Source organism: Bombus pascuorum, chromosome 14 (assembly GCF_905332965.1).
Source record: "Bombus pascuorum chromosome 14, iyBomPasc1.1, whole genome shotgun sequence".
Taxonomy (NCBI): Eukaryota; Metazoa; Arthropoda; class Insecta; order Hymenoptera; family Apidae; genus Bombus; species Bombus pascuorum.
In genome coordinates, this window is record NC_083501.1 from 9633556 (window position 1) to 9654590 (window position 21035).

General features: G+C 34.9%; 1 protein-coding gene across 1 annotated transcript in view; it reads right to left on the reverse strand.

The window, feature by feature from the left end:
• Positions 1-1663: 1663 nt before the first annotated feature.
• Positions 1664-21035, reverse strand: part of LOC132913973 (uncharacterized) — a 92888-nt gene continuing 73516 nt past the window's right edge. The window contains exons 2-4 of the mRNA XM_060972685.1: positions 10348-10611; positions 6610-6839; positions 1664-3653 (exon numbers count right to left, since the gene is read on the reverse strand). Of these exons, the coding sequence (XP_060828668.1) occupies positions 3318-3653; positions 6610-6839; positions 10348-10611 (830 nt within the window). The 3' untranslated portion in view covers positions 1664-3317. The remainder of the gene's footprint in view (positions 3654-6609; positions 6840-10347; positions 10612-21035) is intronic.

A 21035-nucleotide genomic window follows, 5' to 3' on the forward strand; every position in this document is an offset into this window, starting at 1 on the left:
TAAAGCTAAAGGAATAAAAAGTGACAGAAGGGGAAGCTAACAGTATTTTTTAATACAATGAACGTTATAATGTGGCTATGACCGTGGGCTTATGATATGAATACGAAAATTATAATTGGAAGACTTTTAAGCATTAGTGAGTCTAGCGCGAATTTACGATTGTATTAAGTGATAAGATTATGAAACTTAACAAGAACTGTATTTTATACATACGCAATTGTAGTACGAGATGCAGATAACGGACCCATGTAACACCTGGAAGTGTATTTAAGCAGTTACGTAAAATATTGAGTGAATTAATGTTATGTAAGGGCTCTAAGGGCTTGGATTATGATTCGAGGAAGAGATAGGGAGGTTTATGGGAATAGCCAAACCTAGTAACCGATGTAATTTATGGTTTACGTTACAATACCGCATAACACCGCTTTCTACTATGTTTAATTGCGTTATTTCTCTTCATGTGTTTCTCACATCCTCTACTTTAGCAGTTAGCTAGAAATATGAAAGTTGTATATCTGTGAATGAAGAAAATACTTAATTTGAACTAATATTAGATTTATCAATTTTATTATAATGCTTTTGCAGTTGTTAAAAATAGGATGCCGTCTTTACGAAACAATGTTATCTTTTATTGAAAACATAATTAATACCTATTTATATATATACCTATCCATTTTTATCATAACTCCACTTTCATAATCCTTTGTGTATTGTATATTAAAATACATGCATATATACACGCTACAGTACGCTCTTGCATAATAATTTATCAGTTAATATATTATTAAATTGACGAATTGTAAGTTATTTAAATTATAGAATTCCCTTTTGCAATTTTATATCAAACGGGACAATAAGATGATTCGTGATTTATAAAATTTCAGTAATACAATAGTATTGGTTGTTACGACCGTTCGCGGAGAGACGCGGTCGCGAGGAAAACGCGTCAGCGAGAGACATAAATTCTCGCTACAATTCGTGTAGTCGACGCCGCGAAATAGTCGTTTCCCGTGTTTTGATTAAGATAACAGGGGTGGTTCAATGAATTTAACACTGTGTTAACAGGTTAATATAGCATGTATTTTTAACAACAAAGTAAATGATGGTAAAGACGTCACAACTTGTTTCGTGATAAATACAGTTAGTGATTCGACTCGACTTCTGATATTTCTCGATGTTTGCAGTATGAATATTCGTATGAGACTGATTGACCTTAGACCGATTCTTTGTCTTTCGGGGAGACAACCTCCACTACGCTCAGATCACGCCACCGCTCGTGCCGATGATCACATAGGCCGACTTCTTTGTGAGAATAAAGAACGGACCGAAATCGAACTCGCGGCCAGGCGGCAACCATACGCTCGTCGATACATTGTATGTTTTTTGTCGGGCAGATAATAGGATATGTCTGCGACGCTGGAGGACCGCGAGCGACGGTTAGAAATACGATCTATACTGAGCCTCGTGGCGTAACATTGGTACAATTGTGCAAGAGAGTCCAAAAATATAAAAATTTCTCAAACCTAAATTAAAATAACATTAAATTACGATATATGATATACAAATATGTGGAATATTAAAAAATTTTAATGTCAAATGGCAATCTTACCTGATTCCCAAATTCTAGAAGGGAAGGTTTCAAAGTAAAAGAACACGAAGAAAATTCTGCCTGACGTTTCTCTTTATTGTTTGAAATGTCATAACGATCAGATATGGATCATGTAAAATTACAATAAAACGTAAATATGACGAATTCATCATCGTGTATACATATACGTATATGTATATATATAATATATTTATGTATGTATATATAAATTCTTGTACGCCACCAAAAAGGATGCGTCGAGAGATCCAAGAGAAAAAAAAGAACAGTTTAATTATCCCGAACGCCATAAACGTGAATCACCCTATACTTCAATCGTCAATCGATTCAAATTTATGCCTTTTGTCGTGCGATACCAATCACTCTCTCGCTTTATTTTTTAATATTCGTAAAACGAATCACACGTCGCGTGATTGTGATATCACTCCATCCTCATCGAGTTCCTAATGAATTCTCCTGCTTACTTTCACCGTGTTTACCCCGATCCACCCTCCCATTTTTTTTCTTTTTAATTACACACCGTCGTAAATCTAATTCACAATCATACACTATGTACAATGTCGCGTCTCGCGTGAACGACTCGCTGTTTCAATTAAATTATATTGCTATAGAGCTTTTTCATCTTTGCTTTCCATCTCCTCTACATGACCATCGATATACTTCAATCATATACTTCACGTACTTTATTCATCCTATGTATTTATTCACACGTATATTAACATATTACATGCGCGTACGTAAAATTTCTTCGTGAAATTACATTAACAAGAGTCTTTTCTGCATGAGCAACGAAATTTCATAGTGGCAGTGAAGAAAAAATTCGTTTCGAGGCTAATTTTCGCCTAACAAACGAATTCAAAAAGCCTAGCAACAGTAATTTTATCTCTTCTTTTTTTTTGTAAAATTTTCTCTTTGTCGATGAAAAGTTAAGAAAAAAATTTTGCCCGCGAATGTGACCGAGAAGGCGTCTAATGCGAGCAATTTTCTGTGATACGATGAATTTCACAGTGATAGCGAAGAATTAAAAAAAAACTCGTTTTTCTGACTAATATCGGCATAAAATTTAAAAAGGCTAGCGAAATTTAATTTCTTTTAATTTTCAGTTGCATTGAAAAATTAAGGAAATTTCTTAAAAACTGCTCGCGCGAAATATCAACGAGAGATTTCGCAGGAGCAAAAATGATTTCGCGAAATCACACACTAACAGTAAAGAAAAGTTGGATCTTTTGGCTTCTTTCGATATTTGAGAGGCAACAAGTTTGGGCATATTCGATTGATAGTCGTGAATATGTTTTATGTAAATAAAATATTCGAGAACCGATTATTTCATAATTTTTCGAATGCGTATTATTAAAACATAATTAGATATAAAATTACTCTGAATGCAAATCTTGTTATATATATTATATAACAATCTAGTTGTACCACATAAGTTTCAAACACATGCCATTTAAAATTCAATTTTATATTAAAATCTAAATTATTTATACTTTTGTTTGAAAGAATTGACTAAAACATAAAATATACGATTATCGAATTTTAGCACAAAATAGTTAGCACAAAATAAAACTAATAAAGTATCTAAAACGATACAATATTTTTATTTATATTTCAATTAGAGTATACCCAAGCCTGTAAAGCAACATTACCGAACAAAGTGATCCCAGAACGATCGAACGAGCTCCAGTGGCGATTTCCAACTGGTCGTTGGTTAAACATAAGAAAGTGCTAATATACCGTGATTAAACGATCGCAGTAAGAAACAGCAGGTCATGACGAACAGGGATGGAAGGTTTACGATGCATCCGGATCTAGGTGGTTCTTGCGCCAGTCGTTGATTGCTGGCGGCCAACGTTGCGGTTTCCGTTCTCTCAAGCGCCCTCGCGTCCATGATCCCTGGCAAAGTGGACTGACAGCTGAGATTCAAAGTTCCTCCGGGGAAATGGTGTCGTTCCAGACGTAGAGTCAGCCCTAGTCGCGTCGAGGATACGATGTTATCCTCTGAGGAGGCTGAGCTTGGCAATTCTCTGGTCAACACTTTGTTCACCTGTTGATGACAGAGGGTGATAGTGAGAGTGAGATGGTAGTGAGATGATCCTCGTCTTTCGAGGTGAAATTTCATGCAAGAGTGGAGAGATGAATGGCGAGTATACTAGAGAATTCTGCACTAAATTTTCTGGTTAATGGAGGGACGTTAAGATAACGTATTTGGATGACTAGAGAAATTTGATCAATTAGGGGATGCATGGATTTAATGGATTATTAATGCGCAGTTTAGACACGAGTCATTTTAAATGTTAAAGTGAATTTAAATTAATAGGAATTAATTAATAGGAACCATTGATACAGATTAATAGATAAAATTAAGCTGGATATGGTTATCATAATTCCAACAGGATGATTAATTGTTTAAAAATATCGTTGAATAATTCTCTATGTTATAATGCAGAGAAAAGAAATGAATATTTAGAATGCAAGTTTTTAAGCATTTATGGGAAATTTGAAGACGCAAAAATGCATAGAATGCACATAATATACAAAAGAATATAAAATATCCAAAGTAGAGTGTTTGTCATAATTCTTAGTAGATAAAACAAATTTCTATTTAAGTCCTGTTTCTTTAATTGCGTGCATAAAAATATCAATTTTCATAAAAATCCGCCTTCAATTAATAACAGCTCTTAAAACACCATCGCAATACGCAAGACGTTAACCGACCATCTAACTAAACTGACTTTCTCGGCTGATGGTTGAGGCAAATTTAATAGGGCAGCTTTCCGTCTGTTATTTTTTTAAAAACGAAAACAGCAGCTGAATGCACAGTAAGCAACTTTAAAAGTATGCTCGAGTCTAAACTGACGGTTTTAATTTCTCCATGCCCCACCACGACGAACTTTTTAAGGGGCCTGAATAAAGGGGCGCGGTCGCAAGAACACTAAACGAGCACCTTTTAACCGGTTCCCATGATTTTATATCCTTTGCTAGCGTTGAATTTGCAATTCAAAGGCATCGCGCGTTCTCTTAATTTCCAGGACTTTCTACTCTCAATCCTCACCCCATTCCAATTCAACGCTCGTTGTTTTACGTTGTTGCGTTTACGACACCGTCAATTTCGAGAGACCATTCCAACTGGGGAAGTTTCTATGTTTGTAAGTTTCTACGCCTCAATCAAAATCTATCAATTTTTTCGATCAATTTAATCGTGTTCCTGTTCACTCAGCAATGTTGCAGATTGATGTACAATATTATCGGATTATAGACGTTTATAAAAATTAATGTTTTTATGTAAATCGATATATTTATTTGATTCTAATATTCTAAAGTATCTTTTTATGTATACATATATATATTTGTTTGTTTTATTACAAAATATCCGTTTATATACTTGTCACATACACTAAATACTTTATATAGTTTTGCGTACATTGTATCTAGTCCTGAAATTTTTGCATTTTGAAATTTCTCAGAAATGTTTGAACATCCGTAGTCGAGTTGTTGTTCCCGATTTAAAATAACTAAAAATTCATGAAACGATTGTTCAATCCTTAATTCAAAAATAATTCAGTATCGTTTGTGAATGTCGTCTCTCAATTAAAAGAATTCAATATTCATCATTGTTTTTAATTAAAATAATTCCACGTGAATAATTACTGTTTTCATTTTTATACAAAAAATTCTCCAATTAAGAAAAAACAGATTAAATATCCATGCATACCCATTACCCGTATTTTTTCTAAAAATTGATCCTTCAATACATAATATTACCATTTATTTTCTATATTTAGATATTATTTCTTTTCCTTGTTTTTCATATGATAAGTCTTACGAGATTAGAGTTAAAATACCCTTTAAACTAAATTTTTCGATCCAGATATCTTAATTCCATTTAAGAAAGCTACAGTGTCATTGAAATCTGTTTAATTGAGAATATAAAAGAAAAATCAAGATATCTTGTTAAGTTTCCTCCATCAAATCGAACTTTCATCCGAAACATGTTTTCGTATTTTTAGTACTTACAAAAATACTTAATCAAACATTTAAAACAAACATACTTTAGAAAACCCGTTTGTTTAATGGCTAGAAAATCTTTTGAAAAAGAAGAATGCAATTAAGACAGTTTTAATATTGAAACAAGCAATGTGAAACATCGACCTCGATACAAGAACGATTCTTTAAAACAAAGTGGGACGGAATCATATTTATCGTCACAGACGATCGTTTGTCAAGGAAACGATAAACATTGAGATCAGAGAATCGCCTGAGAGCACCTTTCTTCGTGTATCTGGTCTAGGCGATACATTAGGATAGACTGCACCGTATTTCACATTGGATATCGCGCGATCAAACGGACCGCACGTACCTCGCGCTGTTTTACAGATAATAAATGTTTATACACGACATGCAGTGTGTTAAATCGCGAGAAACAGGGCAAGTGCTCGTTCATAACAGTGTCAGGAAAATTCAGCGGTTCTCAGCGGGTTAAATCGAGCCAAAATTTGGAAGAAGCATGACGACAGCTTGTTCTCAAGGATACAAATTGACGAGTTTCGTTTGGATGAAGAATCGAAGGTCTAAATTATGATCCACGTTGTAAGGTCGAATGATTAACAAAGTGATATTAAGTGAAATAGAGTGGATTCAAAACTTCCGAAACTTTAAATTAAACGAACGAGGAGAAAGAAATAAAAATTAATTGAATTACATGGATGATATTAAATTGTATTACAATTAAATCGATAATTATCCAATTCCTAATATGTCAAGAAATTCAACAGGATCCACTGTTAAAGCGTTGAACTAAATAAACGAACCCACAAGCGAAAAGACACATGAGGGAAAAATCAGAATCGCGGAAGGGAGTTGAGGAAAAAGAAGTCCGCCTCGAGCGAGTCGTTTTTCCAGGCCGACTACAATCAGGAATTCTGAAGTTCACGGATGGCAACGAAATGTCTCTCCAGGCTCTAATACCCGTATATTCTCATAAAACTCTTTCTTTCTCTTACCTCTTTCCCGTTGAGGATAAAGACGAGCTGGGCTGGAGGGTAGCTGGCCGCGGAACTGCATTCCGCTTGGAGTGTCTCACCCACTTCGTAAGACGGTCGAAGACCGCGCAGACTGGGTCGTTCCTTTGGCGGGATAGCAACGCTCATGTTTGCCTCGCCGTAGATTGTAAGAAAACTCGGCCCCTCCGAGGACACCTCGCAACCATACGATCCCATGAGGTTCACCTTACCTGTCGTGTAAATTACTTTGTTACATCGCTGTTCTTTATTTTATTTTATTCGATTAATACGTCGCTGACTGGAGCGCCTTCGTACCTTCATCTTGGTCAATTTTTCTGAATCCTTTTCTTATAAATAAATCCTATTCCTCGAAAAGTAAAAGCAACGTTAGAAACTCAAAAAAGTATAACCTACCACAATAGTACAAAAATATTTTTTTTCGAATATCGGAAAAATATTTTTCGAGTCACTTTCTTGAAAAATATCGAATACAAATATTACATACGTATACGAAATATTCGTTGGATATAAAAGAAGAGGAATAATTGAGAACCGAAGGGATAATATAAGGACTTCTGTTACTGTAAAGTATTGGATAGAATAACTTTTAATCTATTTTAAATGACACGAACATTTTTCGGATGTAGATTTCATGACAGAAAATTTCTCTCAATATGGAATCAATAAAACAAGAGTGAAATAATACACATAACGGATAGCGAGGGAAAAACAAAGCTTATAATCCATTCGTGACTGATAATGAATCCAACTGTATTTATATAACAACAATGCGCGAACAATGATTAAAACTTTTAATACAACGTATAATAATCATGTGCACAGGTAAAAAATCCCAATAAATTGTACTCCCTGCTCGTATCGAATGGATTCACTGATGTCCTACCGATTAACGCGTGTTTAATTAATGAGCGTTTAAATTGAAAAAACTTTGCATTCCCCTATCTCTGTTAAGACCCTAATTCCCTGAATAACAGCTAAAGAGGATATTTAAACGAATAAATCGAATTAATCTGTTGCTCTTTACTGTATCGAATTAACAATACTTCATTACCATGAAAATTAACTTCTTTCTCAAATATTACAATATGTCTTGCTATTGTTTCGATCTATTGATCTTTAACGCAATATGACTTTTTATGTATTCGTATGGTATTTCCACAAAGGTGAGAAATGCAAGAGGATTAATTCAAGAATATTAAACAATTACGGAGTAATATTGAAATAACGAACCAGTGTTTTGAAATGGAAAAGGAAACAAAATTATTTTCTTACTTTCTATACTTTCGTTTATCTCGAAATATCAAGTGATTATTATGATACGGTATTACATTTTCTTTCTCTGATATGAAATCAGAAAGAAGTTGTTTTCAAATACTCTATGCCATCTCTTAAAAAATATATATTTCTGCATAATTTATAACTTCAAAAATTTCTTTTACACAGCCTCTCTATCGATCATCCCTATCCAAAACTTTTCTTCTCGTCGAATCCATACGAACAATATCTAGATGAAACGAATCACTCCTAAACATTTCTCGACAGCATCAATCTCAAAAAAGCCTTAGCGCAGACAAAATTACCATGCTGTCAGTTTCCTCTTTTACGACTTACAACATGCTCTAATTCCTTTTAAGGAAACGTTCGATAGTTGCCGTTACCCCATCGACGAGGTTAAACACGAACTCGTGTTTCTTTTTGCGAGACTGATTTGAAAAGCATACTTCAGATTTTATTTAGATTTCCAATCTGTGGAACGTGACTCTCGAGGGAGTTGCAAAATATTTTCTGGAAAATCAATATGGTTATTTTGAATTGCAATTTTGTATCGAACGAAATTTCATTAGACAAATTTTCGACAATTATATCTGGATATAGTTAAATTACAATATTCTGAAAAATCTATTTTTAAGCCTTTGGGTGTTTAATCTGTGCTGAATTAAATATTCGAAAGAGGATGGATCCATAGATTTTTACATTCTATAGCTTGATAAGATATTATTGTACGAACAGAGTCAATTTTCAAATATTTTAAAATAATCTTTTTATTTTAATGAAAGAGCGATAAGAGAACAATAAAAATACAGGTGAAACGTATACAAGTTCAAGTTTTAAAAAACATGTTTTCTGGAGTAGCTTTTATTCCTTTAGTGAGTCATAGAACAAAGGGTTAATACAATTTTCTTCGCTCCATTAAATACACCTTTTTCTTAAATTTAAGTAACAAGATTTGTAAAACGTCGGTGAACGTTGTTCTAGAAAAACATCGTCGACGAACGAAGCTAAATAGCAAAGAATAAGGCATCACGCCGTGGAAATTCATCACAAGATCAGCCTTTTCGATTATAAAGAATTAAGAAAGTTACGCAGACTACTTTGAAAGCTCGAATGCAAGCACCTTGAAGATTAGAAACCTAATAGCAGGCGTAAGGATGGTGGAAGAACGTGGATCCTCGTGGACCAGTGAAAAATGGGCGGGAATAGAAATTTAATAGGGGCCAGTTTCATTCGCGACAAGGAAAGTTCGTTGGTTATTTAAGTGAAATTTCAGGCAGCGCGTTAACTTTCATCGCCTGAAGTTTCGTAAGATCTCGCAGAATTACTGTTTCGATTTTAATCTAAAATTGCGAAAAAATCGAGTTTCAAGAAGATTTGTTTTTCCTGTTTCACGTTTGCTTAGACATTAAGAAAATGTATTGTAGTTTGATATGAGGATAAAAAGAAGGAGAAGGAATTTTCACTGTTTGAGCGAATGAAGATAGTTAATTGCAAGATTAAGGAATATAATAGTGCAGGTAATTTCCTATTATTCGCATTTCTTACTGTATTTTGGATGAAAAACTTAAATGGATGTAAAGAAATGATGGAAAACGTGAGTTCTAGGTGTCTGAACGGCTAAAGGTAATTAAATGTAAAGCTAGAAATACAAATTCAATAATTTAGCCTGTATGATAAATGGATAAAAGATGATGGGAAAGATGTATGCGAGTTTAATGAGTTGAAAAGTCGGAAGAAAAGATATATTAGGAATGATAATGAAATTTATTAGCGTTGAAGAGAAAAACTTCCGATTCTATATTTTACACTCTTTTTCTTAAGTTTTCCTTGTAAAAGATTTTCATAAAATTAAATGTCTTACAAAAACTACCAAGATCTATTTTTAAAATTTTGGTTGTTTTATCATCAATCTCAATTCTTATTATACCAAACAATTTTTTAAATTTCACTAACAATATTACTTTAATTCTACAAAAGGATCCAGATGATATCCGAATGCAGGATGCTTGAAACCTCGCAAGAAAATTAAGAATTCGTAGAAACAAATCGCGATAGAGCATCCTACTCTTACCGGCATTGAAATGCGCAAACCAATACAGAACCTGAAACGCGCAACCTCGTCGACATTCAATTCAGCTCGAAATACTCCCCGCAGCAGTTAACAATTTATCAACACTCAGTGCACATTAAACCGCATAATTTCTTGGTAAATTGCGCTGCTTTCGATGCTACAGCTTCACGACCTCTCGCTCGACAAACCCTCGACAGTCGATCGTCGCGCATGATTCACCTGATACACCCCTTTCCTCGAAATCCATCGATCCTCAGATGCTCGTGAATTTCCCCTCAAACTACGATAGCACAAGCAAAAGCCTCGTCGAGTACGCACGAACAACGATCGTTAAATCGAGCAAACGGGACAAATCGCGTTTCTCTACGAACCTCTTCGATTGTTCGCCTGTCCCAACAGCGTCACCTGTTTGCTGTCGCTCTTGTTCACGTCAACGTATATTCCATCAACGGAGAAATTACGGCCTGGAGGTCTCGAGCCTGGCATGAACCTGAAGAACTCAGCCCCGTCCTTGTACCATTTCACGGAATACAAATCCTCACCGCCCAGATCGTACTCGCATTTTAGTATCACCTTCTCCCATCTTGGGTCCGCCATCTTCGGCACATCTAGCCTTAGAAGCTGTATGGAGGTTCCTGGAAAAATAAGTTTCGTACACGTTGAGAATTTTTGAAAACAGCATGGTGAAAATGTTAGATTTCGTAATTGAGAATTTTAAGGTTTTACCGTGGAATTCCCTTAGATCGTGCGTGGAAAGGAGGGAAAGTCCTCAATTCGGAAATTCGAACGATTATCCGATTTTGAAGATACGCAGAGCGTATGTACAGTGGATACGAGAGGTATGCACCATTGAATTTATTGTAGCATACATATACTGATTAATTAGATTCGAGTATATTAAATTCCACGTCATTTGGTAGTACGTTCATATGTTTATAAAACATTAAATAATTAATAGTACCTCCGTATGATCGTAAAAAATTAGGGAAATAGTAGTACTTTTATACGACTAGAAATAAATCGATACTGTGAAAATTATATGTAAGATTTGTTAAAATAATGTTTCATTGGTGAATAAGTCTGTGTAGTTTTTGTAGCCATTGCAGTTACGTGTTACAGAATTTTCTTTTGCTGTTAGAATTCACTCCAAGTAGTGATAATTAACTTATGCAAATTCGCCTATTTTTTTATCCGACTTTGTAACTCGTTTTACGACATCAAGTGTCAATAAAGTTTTAATGGATACGCCGATATAAATTTTGAAACTGGTGAAAAATGTTCGAATGTCTTCTCTTTGGTTCTCTTTAATATGGAGGGGTATTTTATGGGAATAGAAAGGTCCAAAGTTGGTGAAAGAAAGGCAGTAAATTTCAAAGCTCGAGAGTAAAAGAGAAATTGGTTTCCATTGATGTTTGGTTTTCCTTGTGGAACTATGTTTGAGACGAAGAGTATTTCATGGGAGATGAAGGAAGAGCGGTGTAAGAGCTTTTATTGGTATCTTCTACCGGTTTCCTTTAAGGTGAAGAATGTAAATAGGAGAGATAAATCAATGCTTGTGAGTTCGATGATTTCGGAACGTTGGGAGTAAAAGTTTGCTGCAACGATCCCTTTCTCAGTGAAGATATTATGTATAAGGAAAAAATACTACGCTGTTATCTGCATGTCAAAGAGATTATTATTTTTTAAGTTAAAATTAAAAGTTTGCATTACTTTGTTTATTACGTGTATTTATTCCGCGTTGTCAATGTGTAACTCAAAGAATTAATAGACATTTAATGTTATCAGAATTAATCCGTAAGAAAATTTAGTAGTTTATGTAGCACTCTAATGTATATAATTTTAATTACTTTCGTTCAGAAATATTTCCGCGATTCTACCAATCCCGTATTTTAACCAAAATTTAGTAATTGAAATTCACTCAATTACTAAACTACATTCAATTCTCTATTAAATTGCAACACTTTGCATCTTGAACTGTGTAATTCATACATTTTACTATTTTCTTCAAATCAGATACTTCAAAATATATACTTCACCTATGCATATGCTAGACATGCTAGCTCTCAGCGCACGGATATCAAGAGAACAGAACTTCCTTCCAAGAAATGAGAACTTCATAGAAGTTCCTTCATAGCAGTAGCATGTACTCCTAAGTACTATCAGGATTCTAAACACATTTAGTTTATAACAGGATTTTAACGAAAGTGGTATACTTTAAAGTACCTTCATTACACATAACGAGGTCAAAAGTATTATACAGGCAGAAGATGATCGTTTATGCAAGAATAAATCAAAAGTATGGAATAAAATTATCTCATTTCAAGCTTCATTTCAGAGAAAATCGTCTTTGAAACGCGCAGAATTAATTCTCAATTAATTTCATATTCTTACTTTTTAATATCAAATTGGCAAATGAATCGGTATAGCACAATCCTAGCTACAATTGGAAAAACGATTCCAAATTTATGGTAAATGAAGTAAATGCATTAGGTAGACAAAAGATTCACGCAATAGATTTCTCGAAAAACAAATTTTGTATAAAAGGTTTTCATCTTACGCATTTAATACCCTTTCGCTCGAATAATCGGCGTTATTCTGATTAAGAGATCACCTGGTGAAGTTACAGAGAATATTTAAAGCGTTGAAAAAAAGCTAGTTCATTAACGAACGGCTGTGTGAAAGATGTAAATGCGACAGAATTTATTCAGCTGGCCAGCCGTGTAAACAAACGACAAAAAGTTTACATTGAAAGCAGCTCGCCCCTAGTCGAACTTCGTTTATCGGTTGGTTGAGCGCAGAAAAAAATAGCAATTATCGGCGTAATGAGTGGGTGTTAAAAAAAAAAGAAGTACAAAAATCGTGCAACTCCGAATCTCTACAAGGGAATAATTTTCTCTCGTCCTTCGATCGAGTGTTTAACGCGATTGCATTAATTTGTTTATCCCCCTGCTTCGCCAAGCAATCGTAGCGAATAGTCTGGCTAATTAAAAATATCCGATCGACGAGATTCGTGTAATTATCTTCCTCCAAAAAGCAATCTAACAAGCTCCAAAATGGGTGTTGCTTGGAAATGGCGTCACGATATTCCCTTTTGCAGCCAATTGTGCGATTTTAACGCGTCGACATTTTTAGAATATCGTTTGCATACGTTTCCCAGTTGGAGAAAATGGACGCTTGTTTAATTGCATAACATTCCTTTGACTTGATTTTACCGACATCGGGAGTTACTGTACAACAAAATCGCGGTAATTTCTACATTTACCTAACCCATTCGAATGTTGATATTACATGAGATTTAAAGTTTAAAAGAAGTTATTTATTTTTCGAATCGTCCCTATTATATTCGGCTGATAAGTATTTTTATTAATAACAGTTATTTGCATAATTTGGTATTTTGTTAGGGTTTAAAAACTAGCTTATTGTTGGAGGAATGCGTGCATGTGTGTGTGTGGGAGATAAATAAATGTTGATAATTCTAATGATTTCGTTTTCACGGTTACGAAACTGGACTACCAGGATTTTTAATTGCCGAAATTCCTCTGCAATTCCTCAAGTTGCTGAACTCCAAACTATGGGATAACCCTCGTCAATTTCACGTGAGCCATTTTATCGCCGTCCTCTAGGGACCACCTAGAGAAGAATTCGGCGACCAGTGCCAAAAACGATATTCCTGGAGGCTGTAGCACTCGTTTCGCGTCAAATCGCGAGCCAGCTACGTGCCACTTAAAACAATAACCTAGTCTGTCGTTCACGTCCACACAGAGAGCGGGTGTAAAAAAAAGGAAGGAAAATGAAAGGGGGGAGGGGGTATGGAACGTGAAAAGTAATTCTGCAGTCGCAACGTGCGGCTAAAACCGTCAAAATGTGCGAGATCGTAAACGATTTCCAGATCGTACGAATTTGTCATGCGTTTGGCACGTGAGCCGAACCGCCAACGGATGCGATAAAACCGCGAGAACAAGCGGAATTACCTCGGCTCATGGCATGGAGGAGGCAATCGCGACGAAACGATTGCGTCAAAGGCGTCAAAGAACTGGTTCCCGGTATTAAGCAGGCGAATGGTCAGACTATTGTTTTTCTGCTTTTTCACTTTGAAAGTAATCGTATTTTACTTGGAATTCTGAAATGATTCTGTGGAAGTTCTCAGTTGGAAGTGTCGTTTTATTTTAAGAGCCCATTTGCATTTGAAGACGCAGTGTTTGGATGGATTTTAGAACAAAAAGTGGTTACACGGTTGTAGATTAATTTCTTCGAAAGTTTAAATAATATTGGAATTCTTAAAAAGATTCCAGAAGTTGATGACAAAGACGCGATTGTTCTATGTAGCAATCGGGGATTGACGATGAATGAAAATAAATATATAATATATTTGTCAAAAAAGGAATTACAAATATAGAGAAAGGCTCTTCGTTACTGCAGTTACATTCACCGGGACATATACATAACGTTGTACTTTACAGAAATCTTAAAATGAATTATTTTATACCATTCGTTTGCTATATTTACACAATATATTAAATGAAGTAAATATAGAATATTTTACAAAGAAGTTTGTCGAGTTATTTATTTTATATTTCTCATCTGTACAGAATATTTCTAATGTATTATTAAAATATTTTGTATTCCCACCAACAGCAATTACATTAATTTTAAAATTTACATTTTATCTACATCTGATTTACATTTGCAATCTAAACTTTATCCACACGTTCAGATTAAAAACTGGCAAAAGAAAAATATGCAGAATTATTTGAAAAAATTCATTCACCGCACGTTCACCTTTCATATACAGATATTGCAATCCCAAATTTTTCGCCGCTCAAATTTGCTCAGCGACTTAACCATGGTTGAAATTCATTCGCGCTTTCTGTTTGGCAATACCTCCAGCAATCCGTCAATTAACGACATAAAGAAGTCGTCCAAAGGCAATAAAACTGCCGTAAAGCCGTGATTGTTCCACGCAGCAATCTCTCCAGTACTTCTGCAGTCTGTTGAATCTCTTATCGTGCGAGAAACTGTGCATTGTTAGAAATCTTTACTCTCTGTTTACGATCCGACGCGAATAGGCTTATAGTTTTATGGGCGAATCGTAAACGCAGAAATTTCTCAAGCATCGAATAACTATTGCTTGGGAAGCAAATTTGTTTGCAGAAATTTCAACTTCTGGTCGATTTCTTCAATTCTTCGAATCTATTTGTACGATGCATCGCAATGTATCTGAGAAATGCGATGAGTCTAATTTATGGCAATATTTGTATGAAGGATATTTTAATTTATAAAAATAGGAGCAATTTATACACGGGACAAACTATTAAAAATTTTGATAGTTAATTACATATGACTAAATTCTATATTATTAAAACTGTTCATTTATTTAGTTGCGGAATTAAATATGCAGTTTTGTATCCCATTAAACATATTTACGCTCAGTATTAACGATATTTTAAAATATTTTGTGTAATATGTTCATAGTATATTCATAAAAGTATTCAGTGAGTGTTTAAATACTTTCGTGAATCACATTTTTGTAACAACATGCAAAAGAATTCTTGGAAATATGATTTGTTACTATACTGAGATCACTATCTCATATAACCTAAGATTACCGCATAGTATTGTACATCTGTCCTCTATTTAGAACGATGAACTCATAAAAATTTATTGTTAGCGCATGATCATACAACAATGTACCGATCTAAAAGCATTTACAAAAGGGTTTAACAGTTAAAGGAATTGAAAAGAAAAAATTCTACTTGCGGCGAATCTTATGTTTGCGAAAGTTTTTGAAGATAAGTTAGGCTGACACATAGATTATTGCAAGGGATCAGGACAAAAGTTAAACACGAAGATGCATTTCCCCAGAATGGGCTAACTTCTGACTTTGTCAACTTTTCACGTCCACGGGAAAGGTTTACGAAGCGTTTCTAGTCAAGTGCACCAACTACACCGCAAGCTTTCAACGTTGATTTTAGAGAAAATAAAGCTGAGCGCAATGTATTATACTTTGAATTTTTTAGAGTTTTCACTGTATCCTTCGTTCAAAATTTGATAACGAGACACTGCCCGCGAAGCATTCAATTTCCTACCATATTTAGCAAGATAATATAATCGTTTACCTTGTTCAAAAAAAAAAAGAAACAAAAAACAGTAAAAATAATTGATATTCATATAAAAACAGTTTCAAAGCACGAGGAATAAAAATCAATAGTTAAAATAATTCAAATAACACAAATATAAAGCAGCACAAGGGAATATTTTTTTAAAGGCACTAGGACAAAAGAGTGTTTTATCAGTTTGGTTGACGATATTTGAAGACAGCGCGGTACATAGCACATTTCGCTCTTGGCTCACACCGCCCGATTGTTTCCACAGTGTATTTTAAAGAAAATTGCGAATGCGACGGAATTGTAAATTCGAGGTGCTTTTTTAATCCGGCGTTATGAAAGTTTGAGGAGGTACTTTACATTCAGAAACGAGTTTCTTCTCTGGTCGGTTTTTACTGATTATGAGAACCGCGCTCGAAATAAAGCCGAACGTATCAAACATTTATCGCCGAAGAACTCCGGGATTCGGTCGAAAAATAAATCGAACCCACGAGATATTATACGAATAAAATATGGAATTAATTTCTTCCAGCGTAATAAACGAAGAAACCCCTTTCAACGTAAATTGGGCTATTCTTTCGCGGATGATGATGGAAATTTTTGAGCCGAGTTGCAAGATTGTTTCGAGTTGCTTTATACTTCAAAACGACGACAGATGATAATTTCTTTTATAAAATATAAAGTTTCATAAAATCCCTTTTTTTATATATATATATATATACTTCTTTGTTCTTTCTTTCCAGGTGATGATTAAAATTGTTTAAAGAAGCCACGAAGCTCTCTTTTTTTAATTTTAAAGACTTTACTAGACATTTGATTTCCTTTTATTCCATTTTTTTATTTTTTTATTGTACGTTAAACAGCGAAATAGGTCACGAAAGTAGTATTTTAAGTAAAATTTAAGCATTCATTTAAATATTAACTAAATCTATTTCGAAACAAAATTATATATTCAATATTTTCAAGTCTATGTTACGTAATTAAAGAACATCAAGAACGTAGTGCAACATGTTGCATTTTATTCATCTTATTCTTACTGCATTTCTCATATCTTGTAAAATTAACAGAATGTAATAAAAGAAAGAAAAATCGTTTCGCAAAACAATAAGTAGATTCAAAGTGACAGACAGGTTCCTTTTATTTCGCTATAACGATTAATTTATCATGAGCTACTGAATCGACGAGGAGCAAATAAACAGAAAACTAGGGGAGCTGTACAAGAATGAATGGGCCGACAAGTTAGATTGCTTTCTACGAAACATTATGATCGAAGACCCAAGCGACCGGTTACTCATTGATGCGTTCCATTTGTAGCGACAGTTCTACCTGGTAGTGACCAATAAAGTGCCTATACGTCTAGTTCTTCTCGCTGGAAGATCGAATCTCTATTCTATATTTGATGAAAAAATGATGGTTTCTTGATGGAAATACTTTTATCTGTTTTCAATACAATTTTCCACAGTTTCTATTTGTTATAAATGGAAATAAAAATATGGAATATTTTTGTATCTTTTACTTTCAGATCCATAAATAACGAAAGTATAAGGACAGAAAACGTAAAAGTATCATAAAAGCATTTCCGACAATCGTCAAATTAATTGCAAAAAAACTTCTAGCAAACTCTTGATTCTCAAATTGCATCAATCTTTCTTTTTATTCGATAAATAACTAACCTTCTCCAGCTGAAAATAAAATGCAATATATACCAGATATATATATTAAATATATACTGAAGTAAAATACAATAAATACATTACACATAGATCTCTCACTTAATTCTCATATAAATCTTTCACTTAATTGAAAATAAATAAGTACAAAACTTCAAAACTATTTCACAAAAACTACTGAACTTATCCTCTCCAAACGGAAACAAAAAGTAGAGGAAGAGGAAAGTTACAAGAATCGTAAAAAGACCTTGACAATCGTTCAACGAATCCCTAGCAATTCTCTCTTCACGTTGCAACAGTTTTTCATCTTACTCAGCAAATAACGAATCCTCTCCAAGTAGAAGTAAAATACCAAAACAGAAACAGGAAAAGGATTAAAATATAACACATACACCTGCTCCATTCAACTCATATAAAACACGTAAACGATACAAAATTAATCTAAATATGAAATGCTTCATTTGAGAAAGGTAAGTGCAAAATTATCGGCTGATTGAAACAATCGATTGATTGACTTCACTGAAAATCCTTTGTCGAACTCGTCCTTTCCAAATAAAGATGCAAAAGGAAGACGAGAAAACACGAAAGAGTCGTCACAAAATTGCCAACAATCGCTCGACGAACCCATATCCAAACAAACTGGAACAACCCTTGATCCTCAAACTGCAACAATTTTTCCTTTACTCAATAAGCGACAGTCTAGCTCCGGATCCATAGACGCGACGGCTTTAGGGAACAATCTAACGAGGCATTTTGAATAATTCGTTGTCTTTTGAACGCTTTATGCCACAGTAAGCAGCAGTTAAACCGTGGTACAATGAAGGCCAGACCCCTTATAGTTAGGCTACGATTCGAACAGGGGTGGTTCCATTTAGGGTTTTCGAGTACCCTTCCTACTTCGTCGGGACCTATTCCACCCCTCTTTCTTCGCCGCCTACCATTTTTTTGTCTTTGTCTGGCGCAAACAGAAAAATACCGGCGACCGATTCTTTTGTTTCTGTTTCATTCGTGGGCCCGTCGCTCGTTGAGACAAGTTATTGCATTATGCAAGCCGAATCGTGAGTTCCTGGTGAATACGAGGCACAATGCTGGAGTCTCTCTCTCTCTCTCTTTCTTTCTCTCTCCCTCTCTCGTTTTCCCAGTGAAGAGCTCCGGGATCTAGGGCGCAGTTAAAATTTTGATACGTTTCGATCCTGCTTTGTTTCCTTCCGTTTCTACGTTTCTTTCATTTTGCTTTCGTTCCACGTTGCTTTTCCACTATGTTTCACAGCAGTTCGTCGATTATTTTTCTGTGATTCAGAAAAGGATTTCAATTGAAGCGAAAGAATACGGGCGGAGTGAATGGTTGCGTAGGTTTGTCGACGAGATTGAATTTTTTCAACGAACTTGCTGTTTTAAAAGGTTACTTTTTTCGGTGTTTATAATCTTGAAATCGCTGTTTGAAAAATTATTTTCTGCACGTTTAAAATCTCATGGTTACTATTTTAAAATATTACTTTTTCGAATGTTTATATTCTGGAGATAAAGTGAAATTTCTATTCGAAAATTATTTTTGGCTTAATTACAGAAATTTATGGCTATTTAAGGTTTTCGTGCAAGTCGCGAACATTGTTTTAAGAATAAAGATTAATTTTGTCCACACAGATATATTGTGTGTAGCATGAAATTACGAAATTTAAAAAACTAAAAGATAGAACGTTTTTTTACACATGATATTTGAGATACGTAGTTTATTTGATCCATATAGACTGGTTCGTGTAAACTGTTAATACCGTTGAAACGCATTCGTACGCTTTCATGATACAATGCGCCGTGTAAAATTGCGAGTCTTTATTAATTTAACCTGTTGATCCGTCGATTTTTCCATCGATCCAGTGTATTTTATCTTTGCCGTTGGCTGACGCGTCAATTGAAGCAATATCTTGATAGCAATTGCTACGCAGCACGCACTAAATCAGTCCTACAGGACGATTCAAAAAGCGCGATCGTCGCGATAATTGCGTGGATTTTATTCAACTTTGCTTTCATTCAAAACTGGCTCTTTCATTTCGATTACTCCCTCCATCATACATGTTATTTCTATTATCCGATAGAAACAACCCAATCAAATTGTCGAAGTTCACACAATGACAAGAATTCTTAATCGTATCAAGTACCTGTAATACATCCTGCATGAAATTAACAATGGAAAATAGTCTGACTCTAAGAAACCATTCGAATCTCAAAGTAAACTCATTCAAATTTATTATAGGAGTTGAATAAAGTTGACGTTAAGTCGTTCGAAAAGTTCTCCCTTCTTGAGTTGAGACACAGATCGTCATCGAGTTCGAGCACCCTCAGAGGGAGCAGACACAATGGCAATTAGAGACACGAACAACGAGGTCTTGAAGATCTGAGAAGGCAGTCTGTGCATAGTTATTTAGTATCATGACAGAGATGAACTTCCTACGAATTTCGTGGAACTTTCCGTGAAGAATATTTTAAGAAGATTCGGCTTGTCCATACAATATAAGAGTATATAATTTTTTAAACTAATATGTACAATCTCTTTTTTGTGCATGATATTACACAAAACGAAATGATATAATAACACACAAATTTATATATTCCATAAAAATAAATTCCACATTAGCTTACAAACGCGATCGCAAAAAATATTCAAATTATCGGATGTAGAAATGTGAACAGAAAGAAGGTATTTTGCTAACTTCGTTTCTGACTTCGTGTTCTGGTTCTCAACAAGCAGTTGTACAGCCATAAAACGCAAGAATCCTCAGGCTTTTCGCGACACTGTCGAGAATACCGAATCGATGATGTTGAACCAAGCGACCAACTGCCGCTATTCAACTATCCCTTTCTTTATCTTATTTTTCTTCTCTTTATCCTTTCGCTCGTTTTTATTTTGACCCTTTCCATCCCTCTTGTACCTTCGATCTTGCTTTCGCCTCCTCCGTTAGCATCAAGATCGAGCTGAATAGGAGCGAGCTTTTCGCGAGCCAATTAAGCCAGCAATTAGTTTAATAATTAGCGGATTAATTAACATGCCACGCGACGAGGCGGAACGAGACGAGAGGACAATAGATGGAGCAGCTGAAAGCAGTGTTCCCAGTGAGTGTCTGTCACTGAACGACCACCGTTCGTTGCTTGCTTGATTAAGGACCTTTGACAATGTGTGCGTGTGCGTTCATGAGAGTAGAAGTCCCTGAAGACGGGATTGACAGACTTATTTCTATTGGGATCAAGGCTCGACTCTTGCGTCACTCTTTTTTAATAGATTCCGAAATT